The following is a 23314-nucleotide window of genomic DNA, read 5'->3' as shown; positions in this document are numbered from 1 at the left end:
TTTTGTGATTACACAATGGGGTAAATTGTCTGTCAGGAGGGGAGGGAGGGTGGGAAAGGAGGGGTATACTGGGGAAATTGGTGGTGGGGAATGTGCACTGGTGGAGGGATGGGTGAACATTGAATGACTAACTCAAATATGAAAGCTTATAACTATCTCATGGTGAGTCAATAAAAAAAAGAGTTGGCTTTAACAAGATCCATTTGCACTATATGAATTTTTTTTTTAGTCATCTGTAAGGGGCAAGAAGGAAAGTATTACTCTAACAGTCCTAATATTGTGAAGTTGTCCCTTAAAAACACACCAGAATGCTCTGAACCATCCTTGGAAAGCTGAGAAACTTAAAAAATTTTTGAATCGCCATGAGATAGTTACAATGCTTCCATGATTGAATTTCAGTCATACAATTATTGAACACCCATTTCTCCACCAGTGCACATTCTCCACCGCCAATGTCCCCAGTATCCTTCCCGCTACCCTCTACCTCTGTGGCAGGCAACTAAGGAGAAACTCTTCAAATAATTTTTTTTAAACTTTAGTTTATCAAAAGAACAAGGTAAAAACAAAAATTACTTGATCTGAGGACTGGAGAGATAGTCCAAGCGGGTATCCAGTTTTCCTTGCTCGCAGCTAACCTGGGTTTGATCCTGGGCACCCCATATGGGCCCAACAGCCCAGGAGCAATTCCTGAGCTTGGAGCCAGGAGTAACCCTTGAGTATTGCCAGGTGTGGCTCCAAAACCAAGCCAAACCAACCAACAAACAAAAACAAAAAAGCGGATTGTTCCATCATAATCCGTTATCCCGGTCCTCCTGGAAAGATAACACAATCTCTGCAGAGACTGTGGCTTGCAAGGTATCTTACTAGAGAGCAGGTCACTGTCAGCACCATTGACAGCAGCCTCTGTCCCAGGACTGGCTTTGGCCACAGGGAGATGGTGAGCCTTTGGGGAAGGGGGTCAGAAGGCTATCAGGGGCGAGCGGAATCTAAAGATTTGGCAAAACACGTCTTTAAACTGAAATGGCCTATGGGGGAGTGGGGGGAGTGTTTCCATCAATGAATACGTCTGCAAACGTCTACCAACGGGAACTCCTCCCTCCAGGTTGGTTCTGGGCATCAAGAGCAGCCGTGCACATTTCTCCTGGCAGCCTTGGAACCAGCAGACAGCACAGCCTCGAGCAACCATCCTAGCACACACCGGCTGGAGGCGCTCATCGGGCCAAAAAAAAAAACAACTAACGAATGCGCCGCGGTCATCAGGCAAAACAAAACAAAACCAAAAAACAAAAAAACACCAAAAAAACCTAACGGACACGCCGCAGCGGCGCGATTACCTTTTATAGCGGACACTCAGCGAGCTCCCCTTGGATCGCTCCAGATCTGCACTCTCGAAGTTTCACCCAAGAAACACGTGCACGCCTGGACCGCCAAAGGAGGAACTGACACTCCGAGACTCCAGCACGAGGGATGGGGCTGGGAGCGGGGGAGCGTTGAGAGGGGCGGGGGAGGGGGGCTTCCTAGGTCTTGGAAGGTCCATGAAAAGCAGAATTATAATTCTTTTTTTAAAAAATTACGAATCCCATTTCTAAAATTCACTTTTAAACCTCCGGAGTCGACGCCAGCCCGCCTCTCGCGCGCACCGGGATGGGTGAGGAAGCACACCCCCTGCGCCCCGCGCGGCCGCCTCCGGATTCCTCGGACTCCCGCGCCGGCCGCGCCCGGCCGCGCGAATTGGGCTCTGTGCCTTTAAGGGGGCCGCCAGGAGGCTCCGCTCGGGACAAAATGTCTGCGGGCATCGCCGGTCCCCGCCGCGCCGCCCGGCCCGGCTCCCGCCGCCTCCGCCGGGATGCGGTGAGTTGTGGGCGCCCGGGCCGCGGCGGCGGCGGCAGTGGCGGCGGCGGCGGCGGCGGCGCGCGGGTCCGGGGACAGACACCCCGCAGGCGGATGCGAGCGGCGAGGCTGCGGCTCGCGTGGGGGTCGCGGGGCCCAGCCGGGGCGTCGGGCCTAGCGCGGGCGTCGGGGCCTAGCGCGCGTCTCGGCCACCCGCGCTCGCTCGTCCCCGCACGCCGCGCCGCGACCCTGCGGGGAGAGGGGCCCGGGGGAAGGGGGGGAGCCCGGCGAGCCCCCCGCCGCGGTTTCGGGGGCGATGGCTGTGTCGGATGGCTGTGGATCCGGGACCCTGCTGGGGCCGAGAGGCCAGTACCTCAGTTTCCCGGGCGACGGATCTCGCCCGCGCCCCCTTGATTAAGGTCGCCCCGGACCCCCGCCGAGCCGTAGCTTTGCGCTCGGCGACTTGGCGCATCCTTGTCCCCGCTTTGGGGAGCAGAAAGCCAGTGCTGCCCCCGCCACAAGCGCGGACCAGAATCTCGCCCCCCACCCCACCTCTCCAAGAATTTTCTGGCCCTTTCTAATGAATAACGCCGCCCTTGGGTGGCGCACCCGAGGTGCGAAGTCCCTTTCCTGCCGCCAAAATGCAAGCCAGAGCCTGCACCTTGGGCCTGGGGAGACTCTACCCCTGGAGAGTCACCCATAAGTGGATCGCAGCTGGGTGATTCTTGTCTGCTATTCCATGGGGATTCATGGAACTTTTTTTTAACTCCTCCCCTCCACATACAACACACACACACACACACACACACACACACACACACACACACACACGTGTACATTTCTTTTGGGGGGGACGGAGTAGGGTCGCAAAATGAGCATGAGGCAACTGTCAGTGACAAGGACTTGGCAGTGAACAAAGGCTGGGAGCTCGAAACAAGTCACAATTTAAAACGTCTTCGCGGGGGTTGGGGGGGCAGAGAATTAGTGCAGTTGGTAAGGGGCTTGCCTTGCATGTGGCAGACCCCCGTGCCACCCCCGGCATCTTATGTAGTCTCCTGAAGCCCACCAGGAGTGATCTCTGAGCACAAAGCCAGAGGTAAGCCCTGAACAAAGGCAGGAGAGGCTCCACCTCCCGTTTCAAAGTAAGGCAGCGGTTCCTCTGGTTCCTATGAAATTATGCATTTTCAAGATGGAAGGGGAGCCCTTTTTAGGAAGGTGCGTATTAAGTGAAGTAACACAAAAGACCGAATGAGCCACAGGTCGAATCTCCGGCAGAATTTCCAGTGTATTAGGGTGATGCTGAGCCCTTTGCCGAATGGGCAAGAGTTTGGGTTGGCCTGCTTAAAGAAAATCTCAGGGTCAGATACTTTTAGCTCTGGGTCCAATAAAGTATTTTTAATGTAAAGATGTATTACATTATATATCGACAGCCATGTTGATGTTTATGGTTTGGGGGAACACAATTACTGCCTCCACAGTGCCCATGACACCCCCATCCCTCTCCCCACCCCAATCTGGTGGTCTGTTTTACTCTGGTACCCAGAGTTGGCTATCAATTAACATCATTTGTACCCCCGTTTTGTTTTTCTAAATACCACAGATGAGTAAGATCATCCAGTGCTTGTCTTCCCTCTGCCTTATTTTGTTGTTTTTTGTTTTTTGCAGGGGGTGTGATGTTTTGGTTTTTGTTTGTTGCTACACCTGGTGGTCTTATCCCTGGCTTATCGCTAGCTCTGCGCTCAGGGATCACTCTTGGTGGGGCTCCAGAGACCCATATGTGGTTGATGCTGGTGATTGAATCTAGGTCAGCTGCATGCAAGGGAAGATAGTATGTCCTACCCACTGTGCTATCCCTCCATCTCTGTCTTACTTCTATAGTGCATGTGTAACTTTTTCAGAAGATTTTCATACTCTAACCCTTGATCCCCTGTCCCAGTATCTACACATTACAGTTTGGAGACATTTCACCTGTTTTCTACACTTCATCTAAGCCTAAATTTCAATAGGGTGATTCCAAAGTAATTCTTCTAAATGTCTAGATCTGTTTATTGGCCATAAACTGCTACTTCAGCAAAGATGGGCAGGTAACAGATGAATAAACTATGGCTTCTATGGCTTCCTTGATACTTCAATTATCGAGGCTATTTGTTTTCATGATAAGGTTCACTTTCGATTAAAGTTAACAGTGGATGAAAGAAATTAAAATGCTTTTAGTGTTCCCACACGTGTGTGGGTGTCACATTAGTGTGAATTTCTCAAATAAGATTCCAGTCTCAGCCTACACATATTTGTTTATAACTCTGCCATATTAATCCTGCTACACTAATTGGCCTTAAATTGGGGGTCGAGGTGCTTTGGGACCACACCTAGCAGTGCTCAGGGCTTACTTCTGACTCCGTGCTCAGGATCACTCCTGGTGATTCTGGGGATAGAGGGAAGGTGGGATGCAGTGCCAGGGATTGAACTGGGATTGTCATGTGCAAGGCAAGCACCTTAACCCTTTTACTATCTCTCTGGCTCATCTTTGTTTTGTGTTTTTTCAGTAACATCCTGCAGTGCTCAGGACGTTCTCCTGGCTTTGTGTTCAGGCATCACTCCTAAATATGGGGAATAGAAATGACTAAATTACTGTTCTCAAAGCCTATCATATGCCCAGGTGCCTCCTTTACCTGTCTCTCTTCTAGCTCTGGCTGACCAACCTCTCCAGTTTTGTTAGGGTGATCAGTAGGAAATGAGACCTGAGTGTTCCTTTCATAGCTTTTCCCCCAATATAAGTGTATGTGATGTTGTGTTTCTTTTCACAAATCTGGTGATTTGATTTTGCTCTTTGCCTATTTATTCGTAGTTCTCACCCACTGGGTGTATTTGGGTTTTTGTTTTTAAATGTGTCTTTTTGATGTTCATGCATTAAAAACTCTGTGTATTAGGTGTGTGGCAGAAGAGTCTTCTGGGGCTTCTCTTCCAAGCCAAGGGGGCTGTGTCGGCAACTCCTCCCTTCTGCAGTGAAGGAGTCACTGAAATGAGCTCAGAGCTGGCTCAGTTAGGTGACTGTTTGGGCCTGCAGCCACAGACTGCCGGTCCCCTAAACGGGAGAGTGGTGAGCCAGAAGGTGACTGGTATGGAGGCTGAGAAGGTGAGGCAGCTCAGTACCATGCTGCTTTTCATTGGTTAAGACCTCCGAGAGCAAAGGCAGCCAAGGCAGAGCACGCCCCTCTGCTACCTTCAGAAGGGCAGCGCTGTGTTGGCCGACATCTGTATTCCTGGGCTCCAAGGAGCTGTTCCACTAAGTAAAGGACTGAGATATCCAAGTCAGTGCTTGTCACTTATTTCCACCCTGCTGCTTGTAACAGATGGCATTCCAGTGTATGGCATTCCTCTGGGCATCGCAGATTTTGAAGAACTGAGGGTCTTAAGGGAAGGAAAGATGATAGTTAACAAATCAATAAAAGTCAATTTATGTTGATTAACTGCAACATATTTATAACTGGTTAAAACATATAGCTGATGGTTAATCAATAAAAGTCCAGTTGTGGGGCTGGAGCAATAGCACAGTGGGTAGGGTGTTTGCCTTGCACGCAGCTGACCCAGGTTCGATTCCCAGCATCCCATATGGTCCCCTCAGCACCCCATTTTTTGATCAGATTGGCAGTTTTCTTCTTGTGGAGTTCAACCAGTGACTTGTATATCCTTGATATCAACCCCTTATCAGATGGGTATTGGGTAAATATCCTTTCCCTTTCCCATTCTGTAGGTTGTCTTTGTACTTTGGTCACTTTTTTTTTTTTTTGAGGTGCAGAAGCTTCATAGTTTAATATAGTCCCATTTATTTATCTGTTTTCACTTGCATGTCAGCTTTGAAGATACCGTTGGCTTCACTGTTGTGGAGGGTTTTGCCAACCTTGTCTTCAGTGTACTTTATGGATTTTGTGGTCTAATGTTGAGGTCTTTAATCCATTTTGATCTGACTTTTGTACATGGTGAGAGGTGGACATCTGAGCCCATTGTTTTGCATGTGGCTGTCCAGTTTTGCCAGCAACATTTGTTAAAGAGGCTTTCCTTGCTCCACTTCACATTTCTTGCTCCCTTATCAAAGATTAGATGTTCAAACAGTTGTGGTGGTGTGTAGGGATATTCCACCCTGTTCTATTGGTCTGCGGCTCTACCTTTGTTCCAGTACCATGCTGTTTTAATTGTTACCGCTTTGTAGTAGAGTTTGAGGTTGGGGAGAGTGATGCCTCCCATCATCAAGCACCATCCTGTTGTATTCCCTTTGTTTGCAGCAGTGAAATGTTTTTCCCAATGGAGAAAACTACTATGGTAGTTATTTGACTATGTTTGACTCCTTAACCACAGATATTGTTGGACAAAGCAGGAAGCCATTACTGTTCTTGATGTTTCTAACCTAATAAAAAGTATTGCCCAAGCTTTGTATCTTGCAAATATATAGAGAGGGAGCTATGTTGGTTTGGATGAGTAATGTAGGAAGCTAATACTTTGACTCAAGCATCTCTAAGAGGAGTCAGAGAAAAAGAACAACAGAAATATATGCTCCTAGACAGGATTTCTAGTGCACAGGGTGTTGCGTTTCTAGCACTCAGACACCTGCCCTCTGAATTTATCCCTAGCACCGCTGATCCTTCTTCAGAAATCTTTCTGCAACATTCCTCATGGAATAGTTGGGTTGTTTGGATGCCTGGAGGCAGTGACAGATCAGAAGACCCTCAGGACCTAATCCACATCTAATTAGAAGGTAAAAGTATAGAAAGCTGCTTTATAAAAGGCAATTTCCTAAACGTGCATATTAAAAAAAAAACAACTTATGCTTTTGAGTACTACCAGTTTTCTCATAGGCACATTGTTTGTTAAAATTATAAAACTAAAGATTTTTTTCTTGAGAAAAAGTTAAAAGCTGATCAGAGCTGGGGAGATGGTTCAGGGGCTCAGGCCTTGGCATACCCAGTTTTTATCTCCCATACCACATAGCTACCAGGTGAGTTCCTGGTAGCACTGAACTAACTGGCTGAGTTTGCTGTGGATACACCAGAGTGGCCCCAGGTACCCTGCTAAGGCACTCCCTCCCCACTATAAAATCTGTTCACCACTGGCATTTCTGCCCCCTAAGCTGTATGAAACACATTTTTCACTCCCAGAGCTTTATTTTCTTCCCCTTGTTTCAAAGTCTGCTGTGCAACATGGAGAGAAGAATACAAAGGTGAAAAGAGAGTAACTTTTAGTGCAGAGAGGTCAAACCTAATTTATACATAGAGGACTTACGTAACTGGTTCTTTCCACTTAAGAGGCTTGCCAGAGCCAGGATGTAGCGCAGTGAGTTAACACTTGTTTTGTCATGTGTGAACACTGGGGCTTGATCCCCAGCACTGAAAAATAAAACACTGCATCTCAAGAAGCTCGCTTCCCGTTTCAGTCTGAGTACTTAATTAGCTGAAGACCCATTTGATTTCCTAAGAGAATTCCTAGTTAAGGAGCGATACGACCGTGTTAACTTTCTAAAGAATTCACTGTTCCGTACTGAAGGAAGCCAGCCAGGGACCCACTGTCTGCAATCAAAGGGAGGCGTGGCTTCTTCCCAGGTGAAGGTAGTCCCAGGAGCTGTGCGTTGGCAGGATTGGCAGGCTGTGCCCGTCTGTGGCAGGGCTAGTGTTGTGACTGCGCTTACCCCCTTCCTATGTGCTGAAGTTGCAGACAGAATGAAGAGTGATGAGCAAGCTGTGGCCATGGAGGAGTCCCGCGGGCAGGAGGAGGCCGCCGGCCCCGCAGCGCAGGAAGCTGGGAACCTGGCTCCGAAGGATGCTGCTCCCCAGGCCCCAGGGCAGGGTGGCCCAGCTCCCGGGCCCGCCCCGATGCCTCCCGGCCAGCTGGGGGCGCCCTACTCCGAGGTCTGGGGCTACTTTCACCTGGCGCCCGCCCGCCCGGGCCTCGAGGAGGGCCCGTGGGCCACGTGCCGGCTGTGCGGGGAGCAGGTGAGCCGCGGCTGGAGCTTCCACGCGAGCACCCCTGAGCTGTGGAAGCACCTGAAGAGCGTGCACCGGCGGGAGCTGGAGAAGAGCGGCTCTCGCCTCTCGCAGCCTAGCCCGCCCGGCCCGCCCTGCCCGCCGCTGCCCGCGCCGCCGCCGCCGCCGCCGCCGCCGGGCCCCGGCCCCGCCGCCGCCGCCGCCGCGGCCGCCGAGGGCGAGTGGGCGCGCCTGCTGGAGCAGATGCGCGCCCTGGCCCTGCGCGGCAGCCAGCGGGAGCGGGAGCTGGCGCGGCGGGAGGCGGCCGTGGAGCAGGCCGAGCGCGCCCTGGAGCTTCGCCGCAGGGCCCTGCAGGCCGAGGAGTGCGCGGCCGACCTGGCGCGGCGGGAGCTGCTGGCCGAGGAGCGGGTGGCGGAAATGGTGCGGCGGGAGCTGCAGGCCGACCGCGAGCTGCTGCAGGCGCGGCTGCGGGAAGTGAGCCGCCGCGAGTGCGCCCTGGCCCTGGCCGCCGACCCCAGGCAGGCCGCCTTCAAAGAAGAGCCCGAGAGCGAGGGGGATGGCTACCTCATCACTAAGGTCTCCCTGTAGGGCTCCCGCCGGCCCCTCGACTGGACCCGCAGCCTTCCAGAAGCCAGAGATCGCTCCCCCGCGGGAGCCCCCAGCCCCCACTGCCACCAAGGGGTTGGGAGTGCAAGCTCCAAAGGCCTTTTTGGCATCGGGCTTTATTGGGCATTGGGTGGAAGGGGGTGTTCCTTGGATTGCCCCAGGGTTGCAAACCCCCAGTCTTAGAGTGCACAGAGTCCGACCCCTTAACCGACGACTTTCAGAGCACAGAAGCCGCTGTCCAACCAGCCAGGACCAAAACTCTTGAGAAGAAAAAGTGACTCACTGACCAGTGAGTCTTTGCCCAGGCGCTGAGAAGATGGGGGAGGGGCACATTTGTTTCCTTGTCCCCTCCCCTCCTCTCTTTGGCCTCACTGGGCAGTCCCTAAGCACCCCTTGGAGTACCCTTCCCCAACTTGTCAGACTACCCTATGTATCCTCACCTCCGTTTTGTTTCACACCCATAGTTTTCTGCCTTAAACTCCTGCCTCAGGTTAGAAATACTTTTCATCAAAACTTCCCAGTTATCCCAAATGTCTGTTTCTAAAAAGAAGCACCCAAACAAGATTTATATATTACTTTTGATAGCGCTTTTGCGTCTGTTAATCCCTTACTATTTCTTTAATGACATTTAGTGTTTGAAGGGCGCCCATCATTTGCCGTAGATGCTCTTCTGGATCTGTTCCTTTCCTTATTTCACTCTTGGCTCTCCCTGTAGAGCCACACTCTCTGTGCCAGCGAATCCTGATGACCTCTCCAGGTCAGCCCTTCCTGTCCTGCCCCTTGTTTCGTGACTTCCCTCTCTGCATGGCCACTCAGGACAGAGGGAAGTTGCCTGTCAATGCTGTGCACCTCCACCCAATAACTTACATTGATTGGGCTCTTAAAAGGTACCCCGTGTGCTCTATGTGCACTCCACATATCACTCTTCCTTTCAGTGGCTGCCTGGGGAGGTTCATAACATGCACCTCTAGAGCTAAGGAAACCAAGAGAGGCCTTAGGAGTTGGTGTAAGTGCAGCTACTTGATCCAGCTACATACCAGACTAAGTTGCAGAGCTTCGATGTACGTCCAGTCACCAACTCCAGGAGCCATGCTGCTGCTGCCTGCCCTTGTTCCTTAGTTCCAGGGTGGTACCTGGTTCTGCGTAATGACATGTCCTCAGGAGTCCCCATGAATCAGGGCTGGCTGGATGCTCTACAGAAGCAATGGCCTGCTACACAGCCGCCTCATGACAGAAGGGCTATTGTGATGGTTTTGTAGAGGATGAGACAGGCTTATGGTTGCTGAGGCCTGTTTTCCCAATCACACAGCTTAGAGAACAGCTCTCAGATCCAGTTCCACTGAGTCTTAGGCCATCCACTTCCTTCTGATGCCACCACCTACCAAGCCTAGAACCTATGAAGCACTCACTTGGAGTTCATCTTCCCAAACTTGTCTTCCCACCACTATCTGTTAGCTGGCATTCAGGCTGACCAAAGGAACTGCCCTGACCCAATGCCAGTTATATCACCTTCCCTCTCGAGAGAGCCAAAATGCTCCCATCACCTATAAGCTTCACATTGGTGGCCTGACATTGATATTCCAGTCTTCTACCTTGCCCCACCCTCCGTGAATAGTGTGGTTCTGCCACATCATCCTTTTCTCCCTAAGTGCCTTGGCCTTAGAATGGCCACATCTCTGCTTGCCTTCCCTCCACCAAAAAGCTCCTTCAATCTGAGAAGGAAAAAAATTCCACTTTTCTTAAACTATATTCAAGCTCAACTGCACTAAATGTTTGGGTTCTCTTCCTTTGGAGGCGATCACAGCACACTCTATCCCACAAGCCTTACAATAAGCCTGAGTATATGACTAGATGGGTTCTTGTCTAACCTCCATGGCAAGGCCTAGAGCACTTGAGGTTAAGGATGAAGTTCTTACCCTTCTACACCTACAGTACCCCGTATGTAATAGTTATTTAATAAATGTTTGATGCATTGAACCTGTACTGTGTTTTAAGATATCTCTGAGTTTTTTTATAGTAATTGTTAATATGATTGTTAATTTATCTTTAAATCATAGAGCTCATAAAAATAGCTTAAAAGAAATAGTAAAAATTGAAAGCTATTTAGTCAGGATTTCATTACTCTGTTTCAGTTATTGGGCTGTTTGATTTGAAGCTAATCAGCTATCATAGCATGTTATTATCAAGAATGTTTACCTAAAACCAATTTTTTGTTTCATTATACAAGTGTCACAAATGCAGCCTAGGGAAAATAGCAGAGAAAATGGTCACGCCCTCTTATCTCAATAAAAATGTTATTAGCAACTTAATGTATTTTATCATTTTGTCTTTTGTAAATATATTACATAAATCATCTAATCATAGCATGTTATTTCTCTTTAAATATTGAAATTTCATTGGATTTATAAGTTGAACTATAAGAGCTGCATTAGGACATTTTTAGAATAAGAAAAAACTACAGGGGCTAGATTGATAATATAGTGGGTAGGGTGCTTGCCTTGCATGGGGCCCACCCGGGTTTGATCCCCAGCATCCCATATGGTACCCTGAGCTAGCCAGGAGTAATCCCTGCATGCAGAGCCAAGATTGAGGTCCTGAGCACTGCCAGGTAAAGCCCAGAAAACAACAATAAAACTACAACATTTATAGTACATCAATTACTACAATTGAGCTTGAAACAGCCAAGGCCTTCCAGGGACCTAAGTTATGGTCACTGGAAGGGTGTGACTTTGGCCTGAGTTTCTACTATAAATCTCTATCAGTGACTTTCTTGTCTCAGAGGTATAAAGATATCAGACTTTGATTTTGCTTTGCTACCTGCTTTGCTAAAGAATTCTTCTATAAATACAAATGGCCAAAAGGTACATTAAAAAAATTGCTCTACATCACTAATCAGAGGCAAATCAAAACAACAATGAGATATCATCTTATACCATACAGACTGGCACACATCAAAAAAGAACAAGAGCAAGTGCTGGCACGGATGTGGGGAGAAAGGAACTCTCTTTCATTGTTGGTGGGAATGATGACTGTCCAGCCTTTCTGGAAAACAATATGTGAATTCCTCAAAAAAACTAGAAATTGAGCGTCCATACGACTTAGCAATACCACTTCTGGGACTATATCCCAGGGGTGTAAAAAAGCACAGTAGAAATGACATCTGAACCTATATGTTCATTGTGGCGATGTTCACAGTAGCCAGAATCTAGAAACAACCCGAGTGCCCGAGAACAGATGACTGGTTAAAGAAACTTGCATCTACATAATGGAATACTATGCAGCTGTTAGGAAAGATGAACTCATGAAATTTGCTTATAAGTGGATGGACATGGAGAGTATCATGCTAGGTGAAATGAGTCGGAAAGAGAGGGACATAGAATGACTGCACTCATCTGTGGAATATAAAATAACATAATATGAGACGAACACCCAAGGACAGTAGAGACAAGGGCCAGGAAGATTGCTCCATGGTTGGAAGCCTGCCTCATGGGCTGGGGGAGAAGGCAGCTGGGATAGAGATGGGATCAGTAAGTCAATGTTGGTTGGAGGGATCACTTGGGATAGGAGATGTGAGCTGAAAGTAGATAAAGGACCAAACATGATGGCCCTACAGTATCTGTATTGCAAACCATAATGCCAAAGAGTAGAGAGTAAGAAGGAAATTGCCAAAAATGCAGGGGGAGGGATGGGATAGGGGGGTGGGGGCAGGAGGGAAAATAAGGACATTGGTGATGGAAAATATATACTGGTGGAAGGATGGGTGTTTGATCACTGTATGACTGAAACTCAAACATGAAAGCTTTGTAACTATCTCAAGGTTATTCAATTAAAAAAGAAAGAAGGAAAATAATTCTCTTTCTAAAGTCCTGAGCTTCTTACCTTTTGCAGCCTATATCTGCTTCTTTGACTGGAAAATAGATGAGATGACCTTTAAAATTCACTTTGTCTCTTAATATGCTATGATTATATGACATGCAGTGAAACTACCTTTAGTGAGTCAGTTGCTCTATTGGGTTTTCTTGTTGACTGCAGATTTTGAAGAAAATGTTCTTGATCACAGCTGCATGTTCATTACTAAAAATAAAAAATGGTGTAACAAACTTCTTAAAAAGGGATGCTGGGGACATGGCCCAAAGGGCGGGAAGATATGCCTTCCATGTGGGAGCCCTGGACTCTGTGCCCCTGAGCACTGATAGTAGTGACCCGAACACAACAACAAGGATAGCCCCAGTACTGTTGTGTGTGGTCCCCAAACAAAACAAAACAAAAAACGTGAAACACTTCCATTGTTATTGAGGTGCGATCAGATTTACTACCTAGAATGAAAATGTCTGCAGCAGTAAGTAATCCACATGATCTCTATACTGTACTTTTATCCTCTCAGCACCTGCAGGAAGATTAGGTATAATTTTTCACCACACACAAATGGGGTCCCATACTTCAAGGTAAAGTTCCCTGCTGATGGCTACACAGTTAAGAAGGCAGTAAGGAGTGGCCCCTCCATTCGTGAACGCTGGTCGTACCTGAGGGTGGCCAGCCCCGTAGCAGGGCTGGGCCCTCTGTGTGCTGGCCCATACAGGCCGAGGTAGACTGTGTCCCACTGGCTGATGCTGAGCCAGGCCAGCCCATGTTCCCAAAGGGAACAAGACGGACCTTGGCCTCATTCCTATTGCTGCTGTAACTGATAATCGCAAGCTTAGTGGCTTTAAACAATGCAAAAGTGTTCTTTCACTTTTACAGAAATACGAAATGAAAGCCAAAGGCTTCCCTTTATAGAGGCTCCAGAAGATCTTTTTTTTTTTTCCTTTTCCAGCTCCTAGAGGCTGCCCCCATTCCTGGGCTTACGACGCCCTTCCATCTTCAAGGCCAGCCAGGACCCCCTTCTCTCACATCGCATATCCCTGTCCTACTCTCCCACATGTACAAGATAGTCTCTGTATCTTAAGGTCAGTTGGCCAGCAGCCAATTCTCTCTGCAATTTAAGTTCTCCCCATGAGAGGTCCCTGGGATTAGGGCATGACATTTTCTGCCTACCAAGTCTGGAGTTGAAGCAGCCAGAAAAGAATGTGCTGCTGAATGAAGTCAGAGGGAGAGAAAGACAGAACAGTGTCTCCCTGTGTGGATATTAAAGAGACCAAAGGGAGATAACAAATACCCAGTGCAACAAAAACTGGGATCTGATGTTCAGTAGTTTACCATGGGGGCAGGGTGGGCCATTAGGGCAACGGTAGAGGGTATGGTGCTAAAATGATTTATGCAAGAACCCCTTCCAACAGTATTGTAAACCACAGTGCCAAAAGGAAAAGAATATGTTTAATGAAGGTGCCCCTTTTCCCTAGAAATCAATATGTAAGTGGAGGCCCCAGTTTCTCACCTGAGTCCTCAATATTTTTGTTGTTGTTGTTGCTTTTTGGGTCATACCTGGCGATGCACAGGGACTACTCTTGGCTTTGTACTCAGGAACTACTCCTGGCAGTGCTCAGGGGGCCATATGGGATGCTGGGAATCGAACCCGGGTTGGCCATGCAAGGCAAACACACTACCCGCTGTACTATTGCTCCAGTCCCAACCCCCAACATTTTTTTTGTGTGTGGTGTCAAGAATAAAACCAAAGTGTCACACTGCAAAAAAAAAAAAAAGTGCTCTACTACTGAACCATTTTGCTTACCCTGTCATTCTTAAATGCTGGTCTTTGCCCAGTGCAGGGAGCAATGAGAGGTCACCATTTGAGGGCCATGGGACACTTGTGCAGATGTGGATCCTGTGCACTAGGAAGACAGTGGGAAGTAGGAAGTGCTGACCAGCATCTGCAGCCAGCCGAGTACAGTCAGGCTCACATGGCAACTACCTGGTAATCTGGGTATTTCATTTGCTTACACTTGGGGTCACCACCCAGAAGTGCTCAGGGAACATAGGGTGCCAGGGACAGGGGATCGATCTTGGCCCACACCTTAATTCACAACCTTCCTTTCCTCATTAGTAAAGTGTGGCCTTGAACTGCTATGAGTTGTACTAAAAACTAAGACATTATTTAGGCAAATTGTTCGTTTCAATGTAGTACTTATGACTTTGATTTCTCTTACCGAAACAGGATGGTTCGTACCAAAGAGATGGTATGGCACTTGCCTTGACAATCTGGGTTTGAAGGTCCCGTTAGCACCTAGGAGTGATCCCTGAGTACAAATCAGGAGCAAGCCCTGAGCACCACCAGGTGTGAACCTTCCCCCCCCACCCCCGCCGACTCAAAGAAAAAGTCAAAGCAATTCATATCTATTCCACAAATGAGCATCTGTCGTCAAAACTCAATAGGATTTGTGACTATAAAGTGATCATACCAGCTTCACAAGTAAATATATCAGAACCAAATCAAGTGTTCATTCCTCTTCAAAGTAATCCACCTTGGAAGATTATTCTTTCCAGGAAAAAGTTGAGTTTTCAGATATTTGTCCAATCTAGTGAATGATTAACCAGATTAACATTTCTGGTTAATAGAAGAGATTGTAATAAAACAACAATAATTACTTTTGTGTGACTCATAAGTTGGTCTTGATAGTGTTATACATTAAGGTTAAGCAAAGATAGCATGGTAATGGGCAGAGATTAAAGCCCATTTTAGTGAGTTTATGATGTAAATGAATCCAGATAGCACTGGGAGTCATAACAATTCCAATAGAATTCAATGTTTCTCTTTATGAAAATCTTAATTATGACATTCTCTGAAATCTGATTTAACAGTATTAAAATGAAGGCTTTAAGTAAAAACATTAAAAGCTAATGAAAGCTTTAGTATTTCAGTCTCTGTTCTCCTGGGCCTCTGGTCAGGATAAGTAATGATCACAAGAATAAGTTGGCAACCTTCCTGGTCTCTGAAGCCTACTGGTAATTGAAGCTCAGTAACACAGTAACACATCGTTGTCACCTGTTTCAATACAGTCTGGGCCAGAGAGCTGGGCTGGCTGGAAAGTGTGCTTTGCATGCGGTAGACCCATTCCCCTCCCCACGCCTGAGCATGCTGGGGATGCCCCCAAACAAAAGCAACAAAACCAGTCAATATTTAGTAATAGTCCACCATTCTCTGCCTCTTGCTTTCTGGCCAATAAAATACAAAGGCACTTTAACAAAGATGAAAAAAAAAAAAGCTGTATTTCTGCTGAAGAATTTCTTGAAGGCACCGTGCAGTGGGAGTGGATTTTGGATTTTTGGGGGGCCATACCTCAATCAGTCCTGGTGGTACTTGGGGACCATGTGGTGGTAGGGATGGAACCAGTAACTCCTGCATGCAGAACATGTGCTCAGTGCTCAGTCTATTGAGTTCTCTCTCCAGCTGATTTTTGGGGAGCACACAGAAGAGGTTGTTTACCTCCATTCACACATTAGTGTCTATACCTGACCATGGGCAAGGGGCAATTTTTTGTTTGGGTGCTCTCATTCAACTCCAATTTCCAGTGACCTGACTAAAGTTGTTTTATTGAGTGGTTTATTTTTGTATCACTTGTATCACTTGTCATCCCATTGATCCTTTATTTGCTCGAGCGGGCGCCAGTAACATCTCCATTTGTCCCTGTTGCGTGCTAGTGTAGCCCAATGATATCTGCTCACTCCAGGAACAGGAAGAACCTTAAATCGTTCATTCAGGGTTTTGACGAAGAAGTCTGACCATCTTGTTGGTGGGCAGCCACACGGTCTTTTGATGTCCCATGGAATCCAATTGGTAACAGCTCTTGTCCAGCGGTCATCTCTGAATCACATTACGTGTCCAGCCCATCTGATTTTCGACGCCTTGGCAAATGAGACAGCGTCCCTGATTCTTGACCGTCAACGGAGGTCAGAACTCCGGATTCCTTCTCTATTTTTATACTTCAGTAATCTATTGTTCAGATTTAGAACCATGAAACCCAAATGTCTGAGTAGGCAGAGTTACTTGTATTCTTGGTCATTAGATTTGGTCTAAAATAAGGGGCGGGCTGGAGCAACAGCACAGCAGGTAGGGCGTTTGCCTTGCATGCGGCCGACCCGAGTTCGATTCCCAGAATCCCATATGGTCCCCTGAGCACCGACAGGGGTAATTCCTGAGTGCAGAGCCAGGAGGAACCCTTGTACAGCGCCGGGTGTGATCCAAAAAGCAAATTAATTAATTAATTAATTAATTAAGGGGCTACAGACCCCAACAACTCAGGACCCAGTGTCTGGAGAAACAGCCAAAAGTTAGGTATGCGGGAGTCACGCCCATAAACTACCACCTCGGGCTCAGCTATACAAGCTCATTTACTGGCCTTGCTTCAGAGACCCATAAATAAATCTTGAAAGAGATCAAAAGCTGCAGTTAATCTTGGACTATGCAAGGCTGAACAGACTGTGGTAAACTGGAGGAGCAGGGAGGGTCAGCCTGGTGCCCACCCAAGCAGAGCCCCCAGCAGTCACCTGTTTCCAAAATCCAAAAGTGCCGCCATGCCCCCAGCCATACTCTACCATCTCAGGAGGAACCTCATGGAGATATAATCAGCTGAAAATTCAGGTATGCGGGTTTTGTGACTGACATCTCCAGACTTTTTTCGGGGTCGGGATGGGTTCTCTACCCCCACCTCCCTGTACTTCCAGAAGCCTTGGCAGTCATGTCCACACCTCAAAGCTTCCACTGAGTTAGAAAGCTACTCCAGCCTTGCCGTCCCAATAAAAATATTGAAAACCTTTAAGAAACATGATTATCTCTTGGTACCTGTATTGTGAACCATAATGCACAGAAGGAAAAGGAGAAAGGAGAAAAGTGCCTGTCATAGAGGCAGACTAGGGACAGGAGGTGGGGTGTTGAGAGATGGTAGGAGGGAAACAGGGGACACTGATGGTGGGAAATGTACACTGGTGGAGGGATGGGTGTTGGATCATTATATGACTGAAACCTAATCATGAACAGCTTTGTAATGGTCTACCTCACGAATATTCAATTAAAAAAATTTTAAAAAATAAATGCCCACTTCAGTCAGCTTAATCAGTGGTTGAATAAATAGCAGTATTCCTATATTTAAAAAGAAAAAAGGGGGGGCTACAGCCTCAATAAAGTTAGCTTTTTTCTAATCCTAATCATCTAATCATTCTAATCATCCCAAATCTTAACACAAAAACAACCACCCCCCACCACAAATTTTCATTTTTTTTTCATTCTGTTTTGTGTTTTGAGCAACATCCTGCAGTGTTCAGGGCTTACTCCTGGCTCTGCACTCAACGATCACTCATGGCAGATGCAGATTTGACCACATGTGGTACCTGGGATCAAAACAAGGCAAGCACCCTACCCACTGTACTATCACTCTGGCCCCAGAAAAGTTTTTGAAGGCAGAAGTCAGAGTTGAAAGCAATACCCTGAAAATTCTCTGGATTATAGACATATAATGAATTTTGGTGCTCAGGGGGTTACTCCTGGTTCTCTGCTCAATAACTACTTCTGGCAACTTGGGGAACAATATAGTGTGCCAGGGATCAAAGCTGGGTTGGCTGCATGCAAGGCAAGCACACTACCCGCTGTTATCTCTCCAGCTCCCATGAAAATACATTTTAAATGCAAAAGCAATCCCCCAAATAGCTAACTCAGTCCTTGGGAAAAAGAAGATGAGAGATACCACTTTCCCCAACTTCAAATTGCACTACAAAGCAGTAATAATTAAAACAGCATGGTATTGGAATAAAGACTCTCAGATCAATGGATAGAGTTGAATATCCTAAAACAGACCCTCAGGCATATAATCAGTTAATCTCTGAAAAAGAAGCAAAAAAAAAAAAATGAAGTGGAGCAAAGAAAACTTCTTCAACAAGTAGTGCTGGGAAAACTGCTCAGCTACATTAAAAAAAATTAACTCAGAGCTCTTTCTGATGCTATGTACAAAGGTCAAGTAAAAATGGATTAAGGACCTTGATATATTTGAATCCATCAAGTACATAGAGGAAAACATAGGCAAACGTCTCCATGACATTGAAGCTAAAGGCATCTCTAATGACGAAACACCACTGACCAAGCAAATGAAAGCAAAGATAAACAAATGGGGGCTGGAGCGATAGCATAGTGGGTAGGGCATTTGTCTTGCATGCGGCTGACCCGGGTTCAATTCCCAGCGTCCCATATGGTCCCCTGAGCACCACCAGGAGTAATTCCCGAATGCATGAGCCAGGAGTAACCCCTGCGCATCGCCAGGTGTGACCCAAAAAGAAAAAAAATAAGATAAACAAATGGGACTACATTAAACTTAGAAGCTTCTGCACCACAAAGGAAACAGTGATTAGGATACAAAGACAGCCCACAAAATGGGAAAAAGAATTTATTCAATACCCATCTGATAAGGGGTTAATATTGAAAACATATTAATGTTAATATTCAAAAACTTTAGAAGAAAATAAATCCTACCCCATCAAAAAATAGGAAGAAGTGAATAGAAACTTCCTCAAAGAAGAAATACAAATGGCCAAAAGGCACATGAAAAAATGCTCTACATCACTAATCATCAGGGGGATGCAAATTAACACAATGAGATATCATCACAGAGACTGGCACACATCAAAAAGAACAAGAACAACCAGTGCTGCTGATGCAGGGAGAAAGGGACTCAGTCACTGCTGGTGCAAATGCCTTCTAGTCCAGCCTTTTTATTTATTTATTTATTTATTTTGTAAAATAAGGGCATTCCTCAAAAAACTAGAAATTGAGTTTCCATAGGACCCATCAATACCGCTCCTGGGAATATAGCCTAGAGACCTAAAACACAATTCAAGGCAAAGTCATCAGCACTCCTGTGTTCACTGCAGCATTGTTCACAATAGCCAGAATATGGAAACAACTGAGTGCTGAAAGTAGATAAAGAGAAAACCTTTCAGTACCTTTATTGCAAATTATAATGCCCAGAAAGGGGGGGAGGAGGAGGGGGGAGGGGAGGGAGGGAAGGAGAAAGAGAGCGAGAGAGAGCGAGAGAGCGAGAGAGAGAGAGAGAGAGAGAGGAGAGAGGAGAGAGAGAGAAAGAGGAGAGAGGAGAGAGAGAGAGAGGTGTTTGCCATAGAGGCAGGCTGGGGAAGGAAACTGGGGACATTGATGGCAGGAAATGTATACTGGTGAAGAGATGGGTGTTGGAACTTTGTATGACAAAGTCAACCATGAACAACTTTATAATAATAAAAAATAAATTAAAAACAAAAGCAAATGCCCCCATGGCCCTAAAATCTTTGGCTTTTGAAAAAGCTCTGAAATGAACAAAGTATTTTGGAATGATACTCTCTGGTATAATTCAACGCCTTCAGATTAGCCTTTACTTTCTACCAAAAGTATTCTTTGAAAATAAATGTAAGTTCCAGGATGGAAAGTTGTCCAGTTTGTTTACCACTGTATTCTTAGTGCTTCGGGGAGTGCTGGTCTGCACCTCATGCCCCATGCCATCTGCTGAAGGCTAAGGACAGATCTTTCTAGTGAGGCTCTGAATTCTAGTCCTCTTGGCACTCTTGGCACTCGCCCTGTCGCTCCCCTACTACAGAGCCCTACTGTTTCTCCAGATGATTCCATTTCCAAAGCCACATAGAATCTACCCCTCTTCTGAGGGTGAGGAACACCTACACACCTTCTTCTGTTGCCATTCTCTAATTCACTTGCTCATTCTCTAATATTCTAAGACACCCAGCTCCCGAGGCTCAAGAGATAGTTCAACAGGTTGGCTGTATGCTTCACATGCAGAAGACAGGGTTTGAGCCCTAGCTCCACAGTCCCCAGAGTACCATCCGGAGATGGCCCAAAACAACAAAAAAGAAATCCAGCTCCCCAGCTTCTGGCTCACATCTGTCTCTTATCACCAACAGAAGACCCCTGTATTAATTCACCTCCTCCTGACCTCAATCCCACCTGCCCACCCCCTGCCTTACTCCAGCAATGACCCCTACAATTACACCCTTGCTATTGGGAGCCCAGCTCAATACCAACAATTGTTACTATGTCAGGACTTACATGTCCTGGACACTGCTCAGTGGTACAGTCCTGCAAAGACTGCAGCACATAAGTTTGCATAAATGTTGAAAGCTCCCCGAGTCATCTGTCATTTGAACCCAAGTCGCTCACTCTTCAGCGTATACCTTAACCATTTCTACTGGGATGAAAAGAATAAAACCTTAAACTCTGTTTATACCAATCTGCCAAAAGCAAAATAAAAGGAAGATTGCTCCAGTGGTAGAGCACAGGTCTAGAATGCAAAACCCCTCAGTTCAGTCTCTAGCACCACAGGTGCCCCATCCTTCAGGCCCCTGCTGGCCGCCAAGCATCGCCTGCCTGAGCACTAACCCGCATGAGCACCTCACCATCAAGCCCACAATGCTCAGGAATGGCCTCAATCCCTTGAGCACTTTAAGCTTCCGTTTTCTAAATCATAAGATACCAGCAGAAATAAAAAAGAGAGTATAAGCAAATGTGTGCTTTAGTGCCTGACATGCCACAAATGTGTTTAATTCAGCCTCCCAACAGAGTCCCTTTTATACCAAGCAATCCATGGTAGGCACTGAAGACACAGCAGTGAAAAGTCCCTCTCTCTGAGGTCTGCACAGCAACTGAGGGCACTTGATAAACTGTTCACTGGTGCATCAGCCTCCCAGAGTTTTGCCGCCTCCTCGCTGCCTCTCTTCAGTTAGTACATCTGCTACATCTCATGAAGGCGTTTCCCTGTTTGAAATCCTTCAAGGGATTCCTCATTGCCAAAGAGGTAAAACCAAATTTAACAGTGTGAGAATGGGTGTATGTAAGTGACTCAGCTTCCCTCCCTAACCTCTCCCACATTCTCTGAGCAGTGAAACCCTTTCTTCCTGTGAAATCTATTTCATAATTTGAATTGTAAACCAGACCAGGGTAAACAGGTAACATGAGGGGCTGAAGAGAAAAAACAGGGGTTAAGACACTTGCCTGACATGTAGTCAAGCTGACCCTGGTTTTACCCCCAACAATTCATATAGTCCCTGAGCAGAGCCAGGCTGATCCCTGAGCACAGAGCTGGGAGCAATCCCTGAGTACCACCAGGTGTAGTCCAGCTCACTCTCTCCCCAAAGTGAATAGTATATGACTCTCTTAACACTGCCACAGGGAGACACTGCTGCCACAACCCCACACCCACACACATAACCATACCCACACCACGCACGGCTGCACTGAAGTCAGTGCCACTGCTCCTGTCAAAACTGAGAAAACCAAACTTGAAATTAGTGTTTTTCTAACTGGAGGACATAACTCATGAGTGGATTACAAAATCACTTTAGTGGTTGGAACCATTCATTTGGAAAACAAAAATGAAAGTTCATTACATGAACTAATGGCTAAGAACAGGTATATAAAATCTGCTAGGTATGCAAACACAGACAAGCATGGAGCTGTGTTACAAACTGTGTTTCTTATTATGGATGATTATATGAAAGTCATTGCTAAAGATCTTCAGTTGTGCTCAGTTCTTCCCGTATCTCCTCAGTCATGGCAAACTTCATCTAGATCAACCTATTTGTAGTTCCCCAAGCCCACCTTGCTCTTCTCTTCATGCCTCTAAGTTTCAGGCACAGTGCATGGCTACAGGAAGGTAGTCAGGAGAAAAACCAAGGTCCAGGCCACATGCCACTCAGAATCCAGACAGAGTAATCACACTGAAACAAAATAAGTAGTCTATGAAAGAAATAAAGATTTTCAAGGAAAGTTATCAAAGCAATTAGTCTAGGGAGACGAGGGAAGCATTCTTAAAGAATTGGTAGAGATCTAGGGTAAGGCTAAGGGTAGAGACAGAGTATTCCATACATAAAGGAATCTAAGTATCCTGAGATGAGATAGGCCACGGCAGTCTGACAGTCTGAGGAACCGGAGCCAGCACGCTGGAGCCCAGAGAGCAAGCTGGCATGAGTGACACAAAATAGAAAAGTTGGCAGTGACTAGGTCAGCAGGGGCTTATATACCAGTATTTTGTTTTCAGTTCTGTTTTTCTTTCAGCTTTTTTATTTGGGGGTGGGGTGGATCCCACCGAGCAGTGCTTAAGGCTTATTTTTTCCTGGCAGAGCTCAAAGAGACCTTACATGGTGTCAGGGACCAAATCAGGATCAGTCACACACAGGCAAGTGCCTTAACCCCTGTAACATCTCTCCAGCCCAGGATTTTATTTTGTGTGCTCAGAAGATTTACATAAATGACAAAAAGAAGTACTGAAGACAGTGTCTGCAGCATGGAGTCTGGAGATACCAGTTAACCCTCTGGGAGTCCAGATGAGTGATGATGACTAACACAATAGAAATTACGGGTGAGGGAGAGAAAGTGATGGAGGAAAAATGCAATTAGTCACCTCACAGGTTTCTGGTTTCCACCATGGTCAGACGGGCACAGCCATCTAACAGAGGACACTAGAGACCTGGTTTGGAGAAGACTACTGGTCACTCTGGGTCAACACACACTCACATATGCACACTGGGCCCCTAGGCGTGGGCCCTGTAGGCCTCTTCACTTTCTGGGGGTGTATTTCTATTCATAAATGTGTGAATTTCTATTCATAAAGTATCTACAGCAAACAACATGATTGTACTTGTCATAAAGTTCAAATATGCAAATAACAAAAAGTCTAAGTTTGCTTACTCCCTGGTAATTAATAACTCCATAGCAGATAGGGTGTTTACCTTGCACACGGCCGACCCGGGTCCAATTCCTCCATCACTCTCAGAGAGCCCAGCAAGCTACCAAGAGTATCCCGCCCACACAGCAAAGCCTGGCAAGCTACCCGTGGCGTATTTGATATGCCAAAAAAAGTAACAAGTCTCACAATGGAGACATTACTGGTGCCCATGTGAGCAAACTGATGAGCAACGGGATGACAGTGATGACAGTGACAGTGACAGTGATATGTACCTGAAAAAGAATTTTTGTTTTGGGAGTG

At 46.7% G+C, this 23314-nt stretch overlaps 1 protein-coding gene and 1 non-coding gene across 2 annotated transcripts; both read left to right on the top strand.

The window, feature by feature from the left end:
• The first annotated feature begins 1693 nt into the window (after positions 1-1693).
• On the top strand, positions 1694-10735 carry ZBED3 (zinc finger BED-type containing 3). Its single transcript, XM_055121601.1, has 3 exons — positions 1694-1851; positions 6456-6580; positions 7528-10735. The coding sequence occupies exon 3, from the start codon at positions 7539-7541 to the stop codon at positions 8388-8390; it is 852 nt and encodes a 283-aa protein (XP_054977576.1). The 5' UTR covers positions 1694-1851; positions 6456-6580; positions 7528-7538; the 3' UTR covers positions 8391-10735.
• LOC129401068 (small nucleolar RNA SNORA47) lies at positions 4950-5085 on the top strand. The gene has a single exon (XR_008628087.1). It is a non-coding gene; the product is annotated as a small nucleolar RNA SNORA47 (small nucleolar RNA).
• Positions 10736-23314: the final 12579 nt, after the last annotated feature.

This window comes from Sorex araneus, chromosome 1 (genome assembly GCF_027595985.1).
Source record: "Sorex araneus isolate mSorAra2 chromosome 1, mSorAra2.pri, whole genome shotgun sequence".
Classification (NCBI taxonomy): domain Eukaryota; kingdom Metazoa; phylum Chordata; class Mammalia; order Eulipotyphla; family Soricidae; genus Sorex; species Sorex araneus.
Note: the sequence above shows the minus strand (reverse complement) of the source record. Positions and strands in the feature narration are given on the sequence as shown.

Excerpts from the sequence above, each read along its gene's own strand:
- ZBED3 (XM_055121601.1), top strand. The coding sequence starts at position 7,539 with ATGAAGAGTGATGAGCAAGCTGTGGCCATGGAGGAGTCCCGCGGGCAG.